This window comes from Simochromis diagramma, unplaced genomic scaffold (genome assembly GCF_900408965.1).
Source record: "Simochromis diagramma unplaced genomic scaffold, fSimDia1.1 OVJJ01000205.1, whole genome shotgun sequence".
NCBI classification, from domain to species: Eukaryota; Metazoa; Chordata; class Actinopteri; order Cichliformes; family Cichlidae; genus Simochromis; species Simochromis diagramma.
This window is the reverse complement of record NW_024386782.1, coordinates 9,305,332-9,327,550: the sequence shown is the minus strand read 5'-3', so window position 1 is coordinate 9,327,550 and position 22,219 is coordinate 9,305,332. Positions and strand designations below refer to the sequence as shown.

General features: G+C 37.6%; 1 protein-coding gene and 1 long non-coding RNA gene across 3 annotated transcripts in view; one reads left to right on the top strand and one right to left on the bottom strand.

The window, feature by feature from the left end:
• LOC120727327 overlaps positions 1 to 22,219 on the top strand; it is a 27,128-nt gene extending 4,909 nt beyond the window's left edge. The window contains exons 2-4 of the long non-coding RNA XR_005694495.1: positions 10,126 to 10,209; positions 21,399 to 21,448; positions 21,680 to 22,219. This is a non-coding gene — a long non-coding RNA (uncharacterized LOC120727327). The remainder of the gene's footprint in view (positions 1 to 10,125; positions 10,210 to 21,398; positions 21,449 to 21,679) is intronic.
• LOC120727301 (aquaporin-4-like) lies at positions 7,834 to 12,075 on the bottom strand. Of its 2 annotated transcripts, none has more exons than XM_040021550.1 (5): positions 11,849 to 12,075; positions 10,831 to 11,248; positions 10,532 to 10,696; positions 9,868 to 9,948; positions 7,834 to 9,293 (listed from the first exon to the last, which is right to left on the bottom strand). In XM_040021550.1, the coding sequence occupies exons 1-5, from the start codon at positions 11,938 to 11,940 to the stop codon at positions 9,069 to 9,071; spliced, it is 981 nt and encodes a 326-aa protein (XP_039877484.1). In that variant the 5' UTR covers positions 11,941 to 12,075; the 3' UTR covers positions 7,834 to 9,068. The 2 variants fall into 2 exon arrangements, with proteins under 2 accessions (XP_039877484.1, XP_039877485.1); XM_040021551.1 differs by having other exon boundaries at positions 11,696 to 11,948.

The following is a 22,219-nucleotide window of genomic DNA, read 5'->3' as shown; positions in this document are numbered from 1 at the left end:
TCCACAGGTTGCTGGTTTGGGCCACATTACTTCAAGAATCAGGTGTCAGCCATGATGCCATAAGAATGAACAACCTTTATAGAAATCCCATATGTTATTTTTTTCTGCACGAGTGAAGCTGTTTTTAATATGAACTTCAAAGCATTCAAAACGCGTATCATGAAACTAACCAGGGTAGACTTCTGAATGAGTGCGGTGTTGGTTGCCAAAAAAAGGAACCTAAGCAATTGTTCCAATGTCCCTGTGAACGGCAGGTATTTAACTTGGATTTAGACCTAAATAATGGCAGCAACAGCAGGCCTGCACTCACTGGCTGTACCACGTTTTTGGTGGACAAATTATCCAGATTGGTTGCAGATGTTAAATTTGCCCCAAACAGAAACTGCCGAACCTGAATGACATCATAGGGTTATAAATGCTCTCACTGGAGAAAGCAGAGAGGAAGCCTGGAAAACTCACTCCGCCTGCTGGAATTTTTCTTTTCTTTTTTTTATTTATTTATTTATTTTAACGGATTACAGTAATGTCTCAGAAACACTAGGTGTGATTACTTGTATGACAATTGGTCTCTGCTGTTAACACTTAGTGAGAGTAAGTTTTGAAAGAGGAAGTTCAATAAGCATTAGAAGTCCAGGAAAGCTTTTCTTTAGACTTTTCCTAATTGCACCCTAACTTGATAGAATAAGTACTGCCTTATGGTGGCTAAAGATTGCAAACTTCGAATAGTACTGGTGTGTAACATTTAGATTAGTCAGCTTGTTTACTGTGTGATTATTTAATTGTGCCACAGCTACACTGCATGTTAACATTTATTATTATCCCATAAGTTTCTGTTCTGGAAAAAGTGATAATTTATATAACTTCTAAGTGAACTCCATTTACCATTAATAATTCACTGCCCTCTGCATATATATTTTATTACCTACACACATGACACTCCCCCTACCCCTGCGCCCAAACCCGTTGATAAACCTAAATTGTGTGAATTACCACTGCACTTATAGTACATTACTCGGCTCTCTTCTCTTTGCAATTCAGTGTTGACTAAAAGAGATGTTGGTTTTGCCTGAGACCAAGTTAATAACTGCCGCTTTACCCGCCACACCCCTCTCATGGCCTGTGGTTATGTAAGGGAGTGGGATGGATAAGGGAAAGTGCTGAAGCTGCTGTAGCTCCTGACTCAGTCTGCCCTGCAGGGTTGCACAGTTTGAGGCCAGACCTGTTCATCAAATACAGTATTATCTTTGGCACAATGAAATTTAGCTTTGGAGAACCTCTCCTTTGCCATAATATAGTCCAAGTCACATCAGGCTTTGAAAGGCTAAACATGAATTGTAGTAATTGTATAACTGAAGCTCTTTTATTCAATTAGTAATAGCAAACAGAAAAAGACAAGAAACAAGTGTCTGCATAATAGTTGAGCCTTTGTTCACTCCCTTCAATAGAAACTTTCAGTATGCAAACTCTTTTGAGTTTGCATGTACATGTGCCTCCCTCGGTGTTGCTGTGGGGCTGTTACGAGGGGTGAAACTGGGATTTGTAGTATGTGTAGACCTTGTTACAGGGTTGCCACAACTTACCCGCAGTAACAAATATATCTTCATACATACTTCTTCCTGGATTTGAATCCAAAAGCAAACTATAAAGAGTAGGCTTATGATAGAGAGCATGTGCCAGACTGTATATAAATAACTGTAAGGTCTGATGCGCACTGCTTGTAGTGTGAAAAAACACCTTTCTATAAGTGCACACTCTAGTGTGTTAGCACACAGGAATAATGGTGTCAGGCTATCATAAGTAGGAGACAGTAATATGCATCAATATCATTTTAAAGAAAATTATATTAATGGATTATTAATTTATATTATACATTCTAGCAAAATATACAGAAACAATACTAAAACTATAGTTCAGACTATCTTGCATTAACAGCCTGTTTGACTTGCTATGATATTCTGTTCAAACCATGCTAGCGTGGAAGGTTAAATTGAGTTTGAGCTTACAAGCAACCCATACTGGATTATTTCAGCTAGGCCCAAAGCTTGGTAAAAGGCATTTAGTAAAAAGAGAGACGTTTGTGATTTAAGACTTTTTTAACAGTTTAATTCCAGTTACACAATTAAGTTTAATCTTATTTTATTTCAGCTAAGCTATATTTATAGAGTGCCACTTCACAACAACAGGCCAGGTTTGCTTTATGTTCAGGTAAAGACTGTTTAATACTAGAGAGAATTTCACAACAGTCAGATCAGTCCCTATGAACAAGCATTTGGCAGTGGTGGGAAGGAAGAACTTTACTTTTAACAGGAAAAAAAAAAACCCTGGCTTAGGGAGGTGCAGCCATCCGCTCCCCTTGGTTGAAGGCTGAGGAGAAAGAGAAGACAGAAAATAGGAATACATGGAGACCCCAAATAGGGTAAAACACATACTATGAAGGAGGTGGGAGTAGAGAAAAAATGAACGATTGTGGCATGGGGAGTAAAAAGACAGGAGTGGAGGAGAAATGCTCAGTTCATCATGGGAAGTCCCCAAGCAGCTTGAGCCTACAGCAGCATAGCCAAAGGGTGGTTCACGAACAGGATCATCTAACTATAAGCTTTATGAAAAAGGAAAGTATGAAATAGAGAGTGTGTCTGTCTCCCAAACTGGAAGCTGGTTCCACAGGAGATAGCTGAAGGCTGTGTCTCTCATTGTACTTTTGGACCTACTTTAGGAACCAAGAGTAAGCCTGTACTCTGAGACCAAAGTGCTCTATTGAACTAATATGATACCATGAGGTATTTAATATATGATGCGGCCTGATCATTCAGGAATCTGTGAGGAAAAGGATTTGAAATACAATTCTCGACTTAACATTGAGCCAACAGAGAGAAGTTAATATGGGAGAAATACGACCTCTCTTTCTAGTCTCTGGTAGTACTCTAATGTTATGCCATCCACACTAGATATCTGGTAAGACATCATGTGGAATATTTCAGACCTAATATAATAGCTTCAGGATGGCCCCTGCCAGATTTCCATTTCGACTTTTGAATAATTTCTCCCACTTCCTAGGCATAGGTAGCTTGCATCTATCACACCACCTGCGTCATCCGACTAACAAAAGGCGGGGAAACCACTGCAAGTAGAACTGGAACCCCTTTCTTATACCCCTCAGCTGCAATTAGCTAGAGCTATTAGAGCTAATGGTCTTAGACAAAATGTAATATAGTAATGTGTAAAAATATTAAGACAGAGAATTGTAACAATATATCAGCTATGATGTGGCAGAAGAGTGATGAGATAGAGCCCTGACCAGTGTAACCGCTGATTATTAGCCTACATTAAACAAAACATGACAGTCTGTTATGTTCATGAGATTGTTCAAGTTTGTTATGCAAAAATTAAGATTTTACCACAGCGAGTTTCTTTTTCAGTAACTGAGGAACAATAGAGATCTCAACTCTATGGTGTCATCGGTTTCCCCACTTGTTGGCTTCCCTCGCAGCCCCAAATGTACCCTTCCCACCCACAGTGGACAGAAGTCAGTGACACTACTATGTGGGGAAGAGAGACAAGAGGAGGGGGCTGCTTGGGTAATGCTGGGAGGCTCTAATAAAATGTAATCCTATTATATGGTTCCCACTAGAGGGCAACAATAATAAAGGTTTCCCTAATAACATGAGCAGACCAAACCCAAATGGAAAACAGCTCCTCCGGTCAAGTCCCACACTTGTACATATATCCTCTCATTAACCCAATTGCTGTTGGGCCACATTACAACGACAGGCCTTCGAGATTTAGCCATGATGGGGAGGCAAGAGTTAAGTCAAACAAATGTGTTTCATCAAACTGCAGTTTGGGCTGCTCTGCATAAAGGAATTGAAGGGGGAGGGCGGGGAGGAGTGAGGGAATGTGTGCGGGTGGGAAGTTGGAAGCAGAGCCCCGAGGAAACCAATCAGAACTTCTCCACCCTCCCTTCCTGTGTCAAAGCCATTGGGGTCTCAGGTGTGTGTTACATGAGCTAATACCTCCCAAACTTGATTGTTTGTGTTAGAGTAATCAGAGTTTTCTAAATTACCATTTTGGAAATGATAGTCCTATCATTGGTAAACAAAATCACAATATAGTTGTAGTGGAACAACACAAACTAGAAATCACATGATAAGAGTTGATAGCCTAGCAACCCCCCCCCTCCTCCCCCCAAATAATTATGGAGTTTAATTCTTCCTCATGGGCCAAATAAAATTAAAGCTTTCCAAGTGGTAAAGTTACCAAAAAAGCTGGGCTGTCATCAGATTAGCCGCTTTACAAACAAACTCTTTTGCACAGAAACATTTTTTGCTTGACTTTCTTTGACTAATATTAGGAAGAAATGACAATCTCCCTGCTAGAAAGGGACATAAACACAAACTCTCATATTTGTGTGATATGATAATGTAATGAACGAGTTATTCCACTTCCTAGCCATCTCACATAAATGCAGCATAATATTTATCATAAGTGACAAGGTGAGTGAGAATATCAATCATATCCTCTAGACAGCTTGAGTTATTAAGTGAGCCAATGTAACAGTATTACAAAACCCAGAATAACAAAGTTATTTCTCTCTCTCTCGCTCCATTTCAGCATGTGTGTATGTACATGTACGTGGAGTTTAGTGTGTGTGCGCGTAGGTGTGTGTCTGTGTTTATGTTTCTGACAGCATCAGACAGAGAGAGTGTCGCATGCCTTCCTGTTCCTGTACCACCCTCCAACCCCAGAGCCGCAGACTCAAGGCAGTTTCCAGAATCAAACAATTTCACGCAGCTACTGGAGGAGGAAATGAACTGAGCCCAGAGCAATAATAAAATTATACAAATGTTATTACAGACTCGCCTGCTACTGTCCTACTTTAATTCAAATTTGGGCACTCCAGGCAGTGCTGGTGGCAGAGACCTTCCTGAATAAATCAACATTAGCTTACGTCTAAATTATTAAGGAAGTGGGAGACTTTCTTGTTTATAGTATGAATTATTAAACAAGTGTTTAACGCTGTTTTTCTTCACGAATCCCCAAATATTAATTGCTAATGATCTTTAAGGTGTATGTTTTATCTTTTGCCCTTTCTATTCTATGCTGGGAATGGGGAATCTGAGGTCGCAAGAAATTGGTCTGTTTTCAATTAGATAAAGACGGGGTACACTTTGAAATATAATTTTCTGGCATCTATGTGATGTGCAAATAAATCTTTGGGTATAACAATATTCCCATCATATAGCCATTGTTGGTATTTGAATGTGAATGCAAATTAATGACTCATGGAAGCAGACGCGATGAGGGCTAGCCATGCGTTATCAGTTTTCTGTTCAACATCATGCTGACAAGCCATTCAAGATGTTCACAAACAACAGCTGAAAAAAATGTTGGTGTATTATTTGCTATCACTTTTTATTAGCTTTTCCTAATTGAGGGGTCTGAGGCAAACTTTTGAAAGTTTGTCAACATAGAGTGGATATATTTGTTTGATATACTTTCGTGAGGCGTTGTAGTGCAATGATAAACACTGTTGTGTCACAATAAGAAGTTCCTGGGTTCAAATCCTCCAGCTGGCTGGCATACTTTGTGTAGAATCTGTATGGTGTCTCTGGGTACTCTGGCATAAAAACATGTATAGCTCGGGCATTTGATGAGAATGGCTTCCTGTCTGTTTGTGCTAGTGGTTTGCTCAGGATGTTGTTTGGTAATTTCCAACAGTCCCGCATTTATCTAAGAGTCAGTGTCTGTGTATGGAAACAAAAGTCACATATACTTTCAGGTCACAAATATTCATCAGGAAAATGTCACCTGTCTTCTTCAATGTAAGTTGAAGATGAGTGGGGCCAATAAATCCAAACCAACCAACGATCAATTTCTCATCGTCTGTCTTGAGAGGAAACAGTCAGTGCATAAAACATCAGATTTACGTACTCATTTTTTTGTGCTATATAAATGAAAGGGTGCTGGACTCAAAATACTGAAGCCTTAAGGGACATAGCCCCATGCAAGCAGGTAAAGGATGGTGCTGTAAATGCTCAACTCCAGAACACAACAGTATCGGAAGAGTCACAGTTGGAGTTAATTTTGTAGCACATTCTATACAGTTCAGTTATAGTAATAGTAGGACAACACAGCGGAAACAAGAAGGTACTAATATAGAAAAGCAAGTTATTACCAAATTAATATCGACTACTATCCAAGTAATGATGAATGATGCTATGCTGAAATCTATGTAATCGGGTAATAAAAAGCCAGATACCACAGGTAACAATGTAGAAACAAATCAATTAGTGACAGTATAGTAATATATTGGTAACAATATAATAACCTGCTAGCAACATAAGGCAATATTATTGATGCTTTAAACATTAGTGTATTATTACCACATTATAATGCTGGTATATCCAATGCATTCTTTTTTGGCGATAACGATGAAAACATTATATTTAATCTTGTGGCTTTTTCCTTGGAAACATTTGTTGTAGCTTCTGTGTAATAAATAGGAAGCAAAGCTTCAAAATCAAACCTTTCCCCTTTCTGTCTAATTCCACATTAATAACCAGTTAAAGCAAAGTTCAAAAAGTTTGAGCTGGAATAGTATGGATATTTCTGTGCCTGATTTCTAGTTGCAAACACATAAAAGACCACATATCTGCAGGTACTCATCAAATTTCTTGAAGTTTGCTTTAATGGGACACTAACATGGAATTAGTTGAAAATGGTCACTTGGGGTTTGCAGCCCTGCTCTTGGCTATTACACAGAAACTGCTGCATGTGTTCTCAGGTAATAACCACAACATGAAGCATCATTTTTGCATTGTTAATTTAAAAAAAAAGAAGAATGCCGAGGACATAAGGTAGTATTGATTCCAGCATTATAGTATTACCATATTATAATGCTGGAATCAATACTATCTTCAAATGTTAACCAATTTAAACTTATTATTGTGATGTTGCTATCAAAAGTCAGCATATACAAATTCTAATGCGTACATATTACCATTTTATTATTATCAGGTTATTGTTTTGTTACCAGGATATTATTATACTATTACTAATTATATTCAAGTTATACCCAGTTGTACAAATTTTAGTATTTTCATATTACTCAGCTATAATGGGTGGTGAGAAAAAGGGTTACCTAGGCATTACCTTGGAAATTAAGTGGTAATAACTTGCTATTTCTACATTATTACCTTCTTGTTTCCGCCTCATTACTCCTCTATATTTATTACTGATGGTAACACAAAAAGTGTTGCCATTCATTCTTAAATGCACACAATAAATAAATACTATAACTAAATCAATTTTTAAACTTGTAATATAACCCTTAAGAGAAAAAAATCATTATTAACTTACTGGGACTCTTGTTGTACTAATACGGGGGCTGCACGAGACCTAATACTGCTGTTTACTTTGCATTTGATGATCTAGATCAATTTAAATATAGAGTTGTGAAAAAGACGAACTGTCTGCAGACTATGGCAGCGTAACCTGTCCATTAAAAGCTCGTGGCTGCCCTCCCCTGGAGAAATGCAAAAGGGAACCCTTCTCACACCACGGCCAGTAGATGATGCTGTTGTCCCATATAAAGGTTGTGCTGAACCAGTGACTTTGGTATGATACTATCAATATGGGAGTAATAACACTTTTGAGTCAGTATCTGACTCATACTTGTATTTTCACTTTGCAAATGCAATCTAGTTGCACCATGTAGACAAATTCAGTGGATGCAACAGAATCAGTGGGGCTGATCATTTCCTCCATGTTGTAGAAAAAGATGAGATAGCACCTATTTATTTATTTTATTATTTTTTTTTTTTTTCAGTTAAGAAAAAAATCCTATAATAGATCACCTCCATTTCCTATCAGAAGCGTTATCATTTCCTGTGCTCTGTTGATGAAATGAGATTACTTGGAGATATTCTCAGCGACTTAACTCACAAGGAACACACATCCTAGACAGTTATTGGGCCACAGGGAGACATTATCCACGTGTGGATGAGCCAATACATCAGTGATCTGGACTTATCTTTTCCCCGGAGTCTACCACCTACCATAAGAAAGCAGTGAGCCAAGAGGAATGGATAACAAAAAAACAACAACATATAGGTATCATTACTAGTTTTCTTTATGGAGGCTGAAATATTAAGAAAGATGAATTATTAATGATAACTGAGTAGTAGAAGGTTTATTATTGCAACTTCACAGTTTTACATGTTCCAGATTGCGAGCACAATAACTGAATAATACTTGAACATAAACATAGATTAGCCAATTGTCCTATAAAAAAAGAGAAGATATGATATACAGCCAAGCAAACACTTACAAGAATATAGATCTATAAAACAAAAAAACAAGAAAAATATTTTATAAATATGACATTTTTACGAAATGGAAAATGATAAAAATAAACAGCAAAAAGTGGAGTTTGATTTTTATTTAACAAAAAACAAACAAAAGACATTGTGTTTCAAACAAAATGAGCTGTGTTTATTTTTCTCCAACTTAATGCACTGAAAATAGAGAGCACTGTAACACAGCTCTGACTCTGATAATAATGCTTGTCAGAGCTGTCTTACTTTGCTTGGGATCTGTAATGTGATTAATGATTACAAGGAAAGCCTCTACGTTTAATTACATATAAAGTATGAGGACCAAATGTGACACTAATCCAAAAATAACAAGGCTGCATTTTCTTCTTCTCGCCTCCAATTCACTGTGATGACCTCACATAATTGGTTGACCCTACCCACATTTCCTTAACTTCATGTACTGTGGGCTGTACAATGTATGCCACATGCCAACACTGTTGCTAAATCATTTATAGAGGGTGCAGATGTTGAGCCATAGCATCACGCAAGCTTTATGACAATAAAAGCAGTGCAGTTCGGGTGTGTCACAGACAGAATTTTTTTTTCCTGTTTTAAAGACACAGTCTTTAGAGGGGGAGGGGGTTGTGTGTGTGTGTGTGTGGTGGGGGGCGGGGGGCAGTCTTAAGTTGGATAACCCCAAAGTTTGATTGTGATTGTGCTCTACAAATTAGTCTCCATTTCCAGTGCACGTGATAGTCATACTTCTCCTGTTAACATAACATCAGCTTTCTCCACGTTGATGTTATGGATGGAGCTGGGCTTGACGGCAATGTCCCCTGCCTCCACTTCCCTGTATTTCCCTGTTGGGTCCTTCTTGAAGACTTGCTTCATCCTTTTCTTTATCTCAGGGTCGGGGCAGTACAGGTACTCATACAAACCAGCAGCCAAGATACCTCCGAGAATAGGTCCCACCCAGTAGAGCTAACACAAGCAGCAAGGCAAACACCTTAATTAGTCAATTGGTTAATCGGTGCCTTGTTAGAGGTAGGTACGTTTTGTGTCTGCAGGCTGAAGTGACTTCTGAATATGACGGCAGACACAGTGAGAACGAGTTACACTTGGTGTCATTCACATCATGGAACACCCAATTTTCATGTCACTAGGCAAATTATTTTAATTAGCAAATAATTACACATTAATAAACTGTGACTTGACGCCTTGAAGGCTATGATGAGTTAAATAAATGGTCTGGAAAGGGTTCACTCAACTCATTCAATTAGGATTAGCACTTCATTGATCTCAGTTCAGCATTTCTAAAACTCACAACTAACTAGTCACCCTCAGTTGAAGCATTTTTTTTTTCATTGAACCAACTTAAAGAGACAGTTCGCACCTAAAAAGGATGTTTATACTGTATATTTAACATGTATAACATGTAAATTCCACACAGAAAGACTGACCTTTCTCTGCTATAACAGGGAAGAAATGCTGAATTAAATTTCGCCTGCACAAACTCCTTAAAGTAAGAATAACATCATACAGAAGGATCTCTCACCCAGTGGTTCTCGAAGTTAAGTGTGACCATTGCAGGACCAAAAGAACGGGCAGGGTTCATGCTGGCTCCTGTGTATGGGATCTGCAATATGGATAATAATACTGATTTTAGTCTAAAAGGACTGTACATCATAAATTTGCATATTATCAATATGTGTGTGTGTGTATGTGTGTATGTATGTAAACAGCCCAAATGAGAACTCAGTTGTGCGTTGTGAGAGATGATATCTGTTTCCCTGTGCATTCATTTTCTCTGCAGGTTTCAGGAAGCCCCCAGAGATTGGTTGCCATGCGATGGCAACCTCCAATAAAGATGCGCGTGTGGGTGTGAACACTGACAAGTGTGAGTATCACACATTCACGAATAGATGCTTGATCCACCTGCTCTTTTTCCACTGAAAAAGCTTGCACTTGGAAAAGAACTTGCTCTAAAATTCTTTAATTTGGGAATGTAATGTGAGCTTCAGGTTAATCTTTAAATCTGTTTCACTGCTAGTTGTAGGAGTACTAGATGAGTCAGCTGATATGTAGATGTGGTTGCAGAAGATTTCTAAGGCTCTGATGTAGTTAAATTTTTTATATAAGTGATCTGAATATACCATTCCTGTGAATGTGACATTGTTTCTATCTATATGTATTTATTTAACTTGCTGAAAGCTACTTACTGCAAATAAGTGCCCTATCACTACAGCAATGCCAATAGCCAGGCTTGCAGAACCACCTAAGTCTGTGCGTTTGGGATCACAGGTGGCGAAGACGGTAAAAACCAGTTCAAATGTGATCAGGAGCTCCACAAGAAAGCCGTGTCCCACGGATATGGTGGAATTCACCTAGGATTCAGAATCAGAATACCTTATTAGGAAACAATGCGGTTGGGAAACAACTGATGAAAAGAAACAATAGGAACAATAGTAAAAACCTATTTTACATTTATCATAACCATAAATAACAACCAAGTTCTTACTGTGGTCACACCAAAGGACCCTCTGACAGCAGTAGGTGTGACTAAGTAGAGAATCCCAGCTCCTGTAATAGCTCCCAGGCACTGAGCTGCCACATAGAACACAGCCTTTGCCAGGCTCAGTTTTCTAGTTACAACCATAGCTGCAGTGACTGCAGGGTTAATGTGTCCACCACTGATGTGGCCAAAGCATTGCACCATAGTGGCAATAGTAAGGCCAAAGCACAGGGAGATAAGGACTAGGTCAGCTGGCGGAGGCTTCTCCTCCCCTGCAGCCCAGTTGATGGTGGAGCCCAGGCCAAGAAGGACAAAGATGAGTGTGGCTAGGTATTCTCCAGACACAGCCCTCCAGAAGTCCTTGGTCCAGATCCCTTTAAATGCCACCATTATGTTCTGACAGTTACACCAGGACAGCAACCTCCTGGCAAAAAGAATAATGAGAAAAATGATTAGCCTACTTGTGGATTCCTAGTGTGTGCATGTGGCTGGAATTGTATTGAACCCTATCAGAGCAGCTGCCTTTGGGCAAAACATTTATAACTCCACTAGGGATTTAAGCAAGTGACTTTTCCATGACAAAATGCAATTAAGAGCATTCTTTAAACATTGTGCATAAGGGCAAATTATCATTCTTAGAGTCAAAGCATACAACTTTTAATTGCTGCCACTCAGTGGACTTTAACCAGGATGAGGAAAGACTGTACATCGCTTGAGTATTGATGCTAAAAGGAATCTGTTTTGTACAAATTCAAATATCTGCAAAACAAAAATGTACGTTCAAAAAACGATATAAGACCTGCAAACCTGCAGGACAACAAACAATAACTTTGAAAAAAAAAAAAAATACAAACAAAAATCTAAAACTTACCGAAAGCAATAATGTATTCTCTCTCTCCTTGTCCCCATAATGTGAAATATATTTCATTCATGCGTCCTGATGATCTTTTCAACCAGCAGAGACACTTGACTCTTCATTTTATCTACTGTACAAGTTGTAATTGCTGTGACCTGCAGTACTTACAGAGGAGCAGCAGGTCGTGCGTGCGCAGGGTTGTTGGAGAAAGCAGGTCTGTCAGATGAGCATGATCCACTCATTGTGCCCTGGGATTGCATCCAGCAGCTTTATTAGGTTACTACCCGAGCATCCCCTCACAGGAATTAAACATCCTGCTCAGGAGGAGGAGTCAAGAGATTTGCCTGCTGAGCAAACAATATCTTTGATGCACACAGTGCAACTGCACATTTACTCATTCAGTGTCAAATCGCATTCATATTGGAGCTTTGAAAACTTGCAGGAGTAAGAAGAATATTTACAAATGATTATTTTTTTAAGGTGCAAAGTCACCAGTTCAGAAAAGTTGTCAAATAAAAAAATAATAAAATAAATCACTCACTCAACTTCATCTGTTAATGACCCAAAAGTGTTAGAAACAAAAAAAATCCTTTATACCTTTAAGTTTTTACTCCTTCTCTGCTGAATCTCCACTTATGTGCACACACACTAGGTGGAGTTTGCTCATGGGAACAGAAAAGGTTCCCGTCAAAAGTCACAACAACATCTACATTCTTGCACTTTACAGATGAAGTCAATAGGATAGGGAGTCTGTGCGCGTGTGTGTTTATGTGTGTGTGTAATTGGAGTGACATATTTGTCACAAATGCAAAGAAACAAATATTATTTGACACTTCTGAGGTCTTCATTTGACAGCTGGGTCAAACTAACCCAAACAGTATCTATGCCATATAAACATGCAGGAGGGTTTGCAGGTTTTCATCTTTCATGGTGATTACACTTATTAATCCAAGCAATGAAGTTTTACACTATTAAAACTATTTAACTATTCGGTTTAAATATGCCCCGGGTCAAATTTACCCAGGAACATCACTACTGTTACTGAGAGACGAACACAACAGGAGGGTTAAATGTGTTCAGTAACAACCAGACAAGCAATATTTTAAACCCCTTTTACTGTTTTTTTTTCTGCCTTCTACATCTCTTCTTCACTCCTCCTCACTGTTATCTATCTCACTGTCCTCACTGTCAGAAATGATTTCCCTAACATGCATTTGATAATATGTCATAACATTCAAACCAACCTCAAACAAGTGTTAGAAAAACATCCATTACTGCAGAGTGTTGCTCTGAGTCGGAGAAAAGTGAATTTCTAAATATGCTAAATTAAGTAAAACTGAAAAATCCTGACAGGAGGCTTCTCTACTCCTTTACTACTTCTATTACTTTGTTATCACTATTATTATTATTATTATTACTCTTGTTTTGGCTTCTCTTCACTGGTTGTCAATAAATTTTAGGTTTCAATTTAAAATTTCAGTTTGAACTTTTAGGGCTCTACATGGTAAAGCTCCCCAATGTATCTCTGACCTGTTGAAACCTCATGCTTCTTCCCCAGCACTTAGGTCTTCAGGTCAGAGGTTGCTCTTGGCCCCATGTACTCAGTTCCAAACACGTGGGGATCCAGCTTTTCAGGCAGTGGCACCAAGGCTGTGTAAATCTCTTCCACTGTCTTTACGCTGTGCAGACTCCACTGACTCTTTCAAAAAGCAGCTGAAGACGTTTCTATACAGACCAGCTTTTAATTAATTTGTTGTTTTATATTATTAATTTATTTTTATTTCTGGTATGGCACTTTAAAGAAACGTTCCAAAGTAAATAATCTTACCTTCTTCTTACACTTTATGACCATGCGTGAGAAAAGGCAGTTGAGCCATTGGTGCTTTGGTTGGTTGCAATGATTTAAGGGAAAAAAAGGACAAACAGCTTGAAAATCTTCAAGCTGCCTGAGCTGAACTATTGCAGGGGAGCGTTAAACACAGACATGCTGTGTAGGTTACTGTAGCAGAAATTCTGACTGTAGTTCCGTATGTCATTCAAATGTTAGCCTTCATATCAGACAGCATACCTAACAGTGGTTAAATATGAAGCTGTAATCGCTAAACATAAAAGCAGTACTTTACTGATGTAGTGTATTGACACAACTAAATCAAACATGTTGATTAACTTTCTCTGACAGACATTCTTACAGTAGTTCTGGATGTCATTCAAATGACAGGCTTATCAAGCAGAGAGCATACAAAACAGGGGAAACTATTAAGCTGTATTCGTTTAACATAAAAGCAGCATTTTCCTCCTGTAGTTTATTGACACACTTGCATCAAACATGTTGATTTAGTTTCTGTAACAGACATTCTTACAGGACGTTAGGTTGGCATTCAAATGATACGTTTATATAGTAGGCAGCATATGTGATAGAAGTCAAATATTAAGCTGTAATCATTCTTGCTGTGCAACTGCCCATTTATAGTCACTTTAGATGTCCACCCGTTTATCACAGCCCATTTAAAAAGTTTTAAACAATAAAACCCCTCAACAATAATAAGGTATGGTAATCCCAAAATAGCTTGTTATGAAAAGATTGCCATATTTAGATATTACACTGGAATTATTGTAATACCTTGAATGAAAACGAGGTGTATCAGGTTAAAAAACTATTCAAGCAAAATGTTTTGGCTAAAGTGATTTTATACAAAAATACATCATACTAAATATAAATACTATAAATACCATACCATAAATACTGCTTAAATATCTGTATTTAAAAATGAGACAAAATTACCCTGATTCTATCAACAGTTAAAAATGTTACCATCATAACATAACATGAAGCTGTGAAAAGGATCATATACATAATTTACAGTTTTACTTTTGGTTCATTAAGCTTCATAAATCTTAGAATTTGCTTGTTTGATTTTTGGAATTTAGTTTTTAGATTGCAGATTTGCTACTGTATCTACTTCCACCATAAAAAAACATGTGTACAGATCTCACACACAATATTTTTTCACGTGAACTCATTCAGTTAGTTGGGGTGACAAGAGCAAATTAACAAAACAGGAATAAAGAGTGCTTTGTTTTGTCCTTTTGAACATCACCTCATTGTTTAAACAAGGCAAGACCTTTGACAAGACCACTGTGCAAAAGGTTTTGGGGATTAACCCCATTAACACTGGCCTAGTTTGTCAGTCTGTTGGTATACACACATCCAAGTTATCAGCTTAAGAAGATGTGCAACGACCATTAAAACCATAAATCGTATGTTTACTTCTGTAGTAATGAAAGCAAATATAGTCCATTCCTGTTTTATCTGGATGAAATGCTCAAGTGTTTCAAAATCAACAAGCACCTGCAGATGCACACCCTTGTCCAAATCACTGTTCCATGATAGGTCTCCAGAAAGAAGTGGGCTAGATTTGGCATTTGGAAAGACAAATGTCATATTTATCATGCTTGCATTACCTTTGCCGATGCTGATATAGCTGTCATTGTACAAATAGTCCCTTCCTTTGTTTTTATATCAAGCCTTTGCAGTCTCTCTTTGCAGTTTGCGTGACCGCAATCACAATGAGTAATTTTATTGTTAGGTGAGTGGGAATGCAATAATGTATACAATTGTCAAATTTGTGCTCGACAAGACTAAAAATTAGGTAATTAAAATTACGGCTAACAGGTGTATTTTTCCATTTTAATGCATCTAGCCAAAAAACGGGGAACCACTTACTGAGACAGAAATTGAACATGGACAGTATATCCTGGTTTCTTAACATAAAACTCATTTTTGCAGCCAGGGGCAGTGAAAAAGTGATCCCCTCAGACTGACTGCTAGTTTCGATCCCCTTGTTTTGCACTGACTTATCAGTTCTGTCACTAGTTAGTTAACATAAACTAATGTAAGTCAGTTAACTGCAACCATCCAACCAACCCCATGATGTGATGTTCTGTACTTTAACAAGATGGAAATAAACGTTTCAGAACTTTAATTTTATGTACTTATATCCTCAATCCAGCTTCAAAGCACTTTAGCACTTTGTTATAACATAACACTATTAAGCATTAGTAAGGCTGTATAAGGCAAGTGCTTAAGTCATCATTTTTATATCACTACTGCTCCTTAATATGACATTTACAAATACAGATATGTTTATCCAACTGTTACTGTTATGCCATTACAGCTATCACTGCTGTACATGGTGTGACTATGTACAGCTATCAGTGCTACTATATCACTGCTAGTAATAATCCTAATCATAGTCATAATCATAGGCATAATAATATATCTGTATTTATAAATGGCATATTAAGGTTGTCGAGTTATATATGAATGGTAAATTAAACACTTTTTAATACCTCATCAATTAATAGTGTGACATTATTATAAAGTACTACCCAGTAATGTTAATATGCAAAAGCTTAAATATGTGTCCAAACCTTACTATGTTTTTAAAACTGTAATGCTGAACTACAGTACTTGCATGTTAAAATGCATTAGGTTACATTAGATTTATGTTATCTGCAGTTACATGACACATCGTATCCATTTTTTTGTTCGTGTTAGTGTTCATGTTATCGAACATGAGAGTTATGCAGCAGTTTAAGAGTCACAGCACACGAGCTGAGAACCACTGGTCCAGATTACAATAAAGCTGAATGCTACTTGATGTCAGCGATGTAAAAGTTTAAGCTGAAACTGCTATTGATACAAATAATTGCTTGGAATATCTTTTAGCTGCTGCGATATGAGCTCATCTTCTGTCACATCATTTGGAGAGTGACCTGCTGCTGCCTCACTCTCCCTGGCTGTTTCTGAAATTAAGGGTTTCATGGTGTTAAGCTGTGTCATAGCTCATTATGATGAATACAGTGTCACATCTAAGATTGGATCGCTGTCTTTAACAACTGCTCATACTTAATCCATAGCTAATCCATTCTTAACACGTTATCTATGAAGGTTGTTAACAACTGACATCCCCCAGTTTACGTTCTCTTTCTCTTCTTTTGGTGTTGTTGTTTTTTTGTTTTGTTTTTTTAATATCTGAATTTTCTTTGTTGGTGAGAGACAATTTAATTGTTTACTTTGATTAATACTTAGTTTATGATTTTTTTTTTAATTTTATTTCTAAAACAAATATATGAATCCACGGTTGTTATAACCCCTCCTAGCATAGGTTCTTAGCTAGTCTGTCCCACTTTACCCCCCAACTATGACCCCCAGCTAGATGCTGGTGGCATTGAGATGGAGTAGTGTGTGAGCCCTGAGTGCACATCTACAATGATTTACTTGTACTGCACATGTAACAATACAATTTTGTCAGACCAAACCTAATGATGCATTCAGTGACCATGTAAGTGAACTTGCTCTAGAAGGACTTTCCCCAAAATTTTTCAAGTGTTACGGTAATATAGTTCATGTGTTAGTATTTGTCTTAAAGATCCTTCACAGGCAAACACACCAATTCTGCTCCCTATCAACGAACAAAAAGGCCAACAACAAAGTAGAGGTGACTTTGACATACAGTAACATGTGAGAATGCAACAAGAAAACACAAAGGAAAAGAAAGAAAAACATACACACTTTATCAAAATATATTACAGGATTTTGTTAACATAGTACGAGTTTAAGATAAAATTCAGTTAAAAGTAACAACTGACAACCTCTCCTCTTCATCTCTCTTCCCATGTCTGTCCCTCTGGTGTTATCTGTGTTAATGTGTCACTGAATTGCAATATAAATAATTCAGATAAAATATTTTGACCTTTGTGTGTCCTACACACACACACACACACACACACACACACACACACACACACACACACACACACACACACACACACACACACACACACACACACATGCAATAACATGCAAAATCTCATTTATAGATGACTTATTAGTTGTTCTGCAAACACAACCTTTGCAGGACAACCTTTAGCTGTTTGGGCATGAAGGTTACAACTTGTAGAACTTTATCATGTCAAGGTGCAGTTGGGGGTATTTTGAATTACTGCTAATCAGTGTACACGTAACATGATTGATCCACTATTCACTATAAATTTCAGAAGTTACATTTTTGTCTCTGAATTTAAAATCTCATTCATGACATAAAGCCATATAGACATATATTGTTATTGTCATTCATCACGCTTGAGTAATGCCAGTAATTACCTTCGTGCAAGTCCAGCCAAAAAACAACACAGAATGAGTAGTTTCATAGAAGAAGGATTTCTCTTCTTTTAATTACTCTCAATTAAGAAAAACAAACAAAAAAAGTCACCTTATGCATAATCTGATAATTATGCATGCATACAGTATTATTTACAATGCTAAATATGGCCACCAGGCTTTCTCATTTTACACTGAAATTTATATCTGCGCACTATACACACTTGAATATTGATGAGCTACATAAATCGTTTAAAACAGTTACTTAGTATCATGTGGGGTTCTTTTCCTGGATCCTGTTTCAATAGTTCCTCCAGGCGTCACACACATCAGAGGAGTCCCTTCTTTACTAATTAAAAGCTTGCTTTAATTCTTCAGATTTGCATGTCTTTAAATTGCAGTTGAGTCGCTTAATGTTTGTTGATATAATATGAGTTGTGTTTGATTAGGGAGCTGTCCCCTAGATTATGCTGTTCAGTTTCAAATTAAGTAATCTTTAAAGAAAGGAGTTCCTATCGCACTTGTGAAAGTGAAATGTGGATTGTATATATTCCATAAGATGACACTGTATTAAAATATTTGAGCTTTTAATACTTTGTGTATTCACTTTTACTCTTCATGTTTGTCATAGAAGCTTCTAACTTTTAAACATGTATTTGTTTGATGGCTCGTATGCACAACAACTAAGTGGATTTCATTATCACTTTGGGTATTATTTACCATTTACACATGGGCAGTGCTAATTAATACTTAATACATATTTATTTCAGCTGTAACCTTGGGAATTTATGGAGAGCAACGCTGGCAAACTGTCTAGTAGTAACAACTTGCTCGGTAATGTTGCCATGCTTTGTTAGGTAGAAGCTGCTGTCTTTGTTATCACTGCACCACGCCAAGTTCTCTTCATGCCACAGTGAAGAGAATCCCAACACTGTTATATAATCCATAGGCTTGCCTGGGAACCAAATGTGAGGCCTCTTTTCAAAACTTGTGAAAGGGTTTATTCTTATGGAAGTAAATGAAGCAAATGAATGCTTGTAATGGTCCTGGACTTTGAACTCCCAGTGTTCTGCTTTTGGATTTTGAATTCATTATTAAGCACTCACTCTTCGGTTATGGTTCTTGTGTTTTGTGGTTTTCGAGTTATTTACTTAAAATCTGGGTTTGCTTTACTGCTGTTACCTTTTGTTACTTATGGTTTTATGTTTATGTTTTCTTGTCTCTGCCCCTTTTATTTTAGATTAACTATCATTTCTAGTTAATTCCTGTTGTTCGTTGGTATTCTGGGGATTTTTAATTCATTTGTAATTCTGTATATTCTGTTTGTATCAGGTGTTATTCCTAGTAGGTGGTATTCCTTGTACCTTGCTTTTAATTTTAAATTCCCAGGTCTCGTCTAGTTCAGGTGTGCCTAGTTTCCCTGGCGTCTCTAGACTGCCCTAATTAGTCTTCTGTGTATATCTAGTCAGTCTCCCTTTGCCTTTGGTCAGATTGTCTGTTTATCCCTGTGGTGTGTGTTCTTGCTTCCTGGCCTCATGCCCTTTTAGATTTTGTATCTTTCTCAGTTTAACACAATGAAAGGCTAGTTTCTGTTACCTAACCTTCTTTCTGTGTGCTCCAATCACGACACTTCTTCAAAAGCTTGTTTGAACTTTGAAATGCAGAGAAAAATGTGCAACAAAATGCATTCATGCAAGTGAATGATGCAGCTAGTACATGCATGCATGCATGCATGCAGCATAAATGGCTTCTCTGGGATTTAAATCTTTTTCTATCCAAGTCAGTGCGCTGTATCTTTTCTTATTTCCCCTGAAATTGTATCCTAGACTCACAGACCAGAGAACTGGATATCCAGTTTCTGCTGTTATTTTAAAGAAAATGGCAAACCAGTGAGGTGAATCAGCACAACACAGAAATGCCTGCACAGTATAAGTGGCTAGCAGCTTAACATGAGTCAGCTGACCACACACACACACACACACACACACACACACACACACACACACACACACACACACACACACACACACACACACACACACACACACAGAGAGAGAACAGATATCTTCTCTTTCTTTATCATCTGTTCTGTTTCTCCCTGTCTGTTTCACAGAGGGACCCAAAAGACCTTGAGATTATAGCGCTGTTAGACAAAAACAACTTGAAAGGATCCCTCTGTCTTCTGCTCTGGGGAGAGAGCACATTCCATGTCAGCTTCATTACTCCTATTCAATCATGCAGAGAGCATACTCAGATTTTCTACTTGGGCTAACTTAAGCAAAAAGCCTCACTGCTGGGGCAGAAATATGGAGCTAAAAACAATATTTCATTTTTATTTTATTTATTAAATTTTTTAACTGAAAGACATAAATAATGTTTTTTTGTTTTTTTTACCTAACCAGGAAGATGTCCCTATAAAACCACCTATTCCTATTATCTCACCTGCCAATGCATAGTTACAGCCAAAACTACTGTGGTTGAGTGAATCTAGATCTTTGGTTTCCTCAACTTCAACACAGTGCACTTCAGCTCCCTCTAGTGGTAGATGGTGGTTCAGACTCATCCTGTTTTTACTGATGTTTGTTTCTACACACTTTTCTACCCTTTGAAAAAAGGAAATCTTCATTATAAATGAATCCATATTCTAGGAAGGACACATAAAAATCAATTATACAAGTTTCGCAAACTGGATACTGCTAGATGAGCACTCCAAAGTTTATGGAACACAACAGCCATAGGCCACTCATCTCATTTACACATAGCCAGATAACAGTCAACAAAGCTGACAGCTACATTACATAGAGAACAGATGACTAGTTGCCCTGTGTTTACCGTTATATACACTGCAGTAAATGCTCTGTGATTTTGAAAAACAAAACAAAACAAAAAAAGATGAATGTAGCTAAAATGTAAATTTAGAATCCAAACCTTCTTAATTGAAGGGAACCATCTGACCATCATCACTTGTGGTATTTTTCTAGGGTAGGGTAATACATGTCACAAGAAGCTTTTACAGGAAAATTGCATCACCTTCAGCATAAGTCACTGTCACCTGCCCAGGATTTAATTTTAAGACCCTTTTTTCCCTTTACCCCTCTTTTTTCCACTATCTGTCTCGTTCAGTTCTATTGACTTCAAAGACATTCAGTGACTTGACCAGAATTTTCCACTGTTAATACTGTCATTGGAATTACAGAAAAACTGTATATAAACATGATTATCAGCAGAAGCTGGAAAACAACCGAACAGTCTGTCTAACACATGTAGTTTGACACTTAGTTTCACTCCCATTTTGCATATTTTACAAAAGGTAGTGACACAAATGCTTTAGGTTTTATAACTCTGTCAGTCCTGAGTATATCATGTTGTCTTTCCACTTCATTTGCAAACTGAGAGACTGAGAAAATCCAGCCTCACTAAGCATGTTATGTACTGTCAAGATCAGTTTGGGACCTACCACCCACTCGCCAAAGATCATAAATATCTTGCCTTCACAGCAACAACTGTGTGTTTTGTTAAGTGATTTTGCCTGCATTCTTGTGTTTTTCATTGCAGCAAATGACAAGATCATTAGAGGGGAACAAATTCTTCTGTGTTGTGGAAGTGTAAGTAAATAATGAGAGAGTGGCTTTCAGGCCACTTTTAGATTTTCCACAGTGTCAAGGAAAGATGATTCAGGCTCTTGTAACACTGCAGAAATGAATATTTCACAACTGGTTACTGCCTACTGTATATACACACATACACACATACACATATACATTTAATTCACAACCTGGAGATGAGCTTCATAACATAGATTATAATATAATTGTTCTGTCTTTTTTTTTTTTCAGAAAGAAAAAGTTGAAGCAGTGAATAACCTTGTTTCCTAAATTGATGCAAAATGCAAAGCTGATGATGTATGGCATGGTACCAGTACACGTCTAGATACAGCCACCCTTATTATTTTTCTAATAAGAAAGGATGATGTGCATTGTAAAAAGGTCTTAAAGAAATAAAAGAAAATCCCAATTTCCTCAGTTCGCCTCAGCCCTGTTAAAGTTTCCTTATCTTTAAACTTTGGTTATTACAGTCTGCAAGTTTGTGTTCTGGTTCAGGCCCACTGCTCTTGTCAGCCCCATTTCCAGCTGCTAGAAAAAGGAAAATTTGGGAGTAGCTGTTGAACATGAAATTTAGCAGTTAAATGTCTCCTTAAGAATGGTGAAGATCAAAACAGGGCTAAGAGGGGAATAAATGGACAGAATCCTGGCACATGGATTCCGATGGCTCTACATCAGTAATGCTGAGAAGCTCTCTCTATCATCTTACTGGTGTAAGTCCATATTGAGTTTGTAGCTTGTTGCACAGCCTCCATTTGGGCAAAAATGATTGAC

Excerpts from the sequence above, each read along its gene's own strand:
- LOC120727301 (XM_040021550.1), bottom strand. The coding sequence starts at position 11,940 with ATGCAATCCCAGGGCACAATGAGTGGATCATGCTCATCTGACAGACCT. Across the intron at positions 11,249-11,848 it reads GCACGACCTGCTGCTCCTCT|GAGGTTGCTGTCCTGGTGTA; the intron begins GTAAGTACTGCA and ends TCTTTTTGCCAG. Across the intron at positions 10,697-10,830 it reads GGTCCTTTGGTGTGACCACA|GTGAATTCCACCATATCCGT; the intron begins GTAAGAACTTGG and ends TCTGAATCCTAG.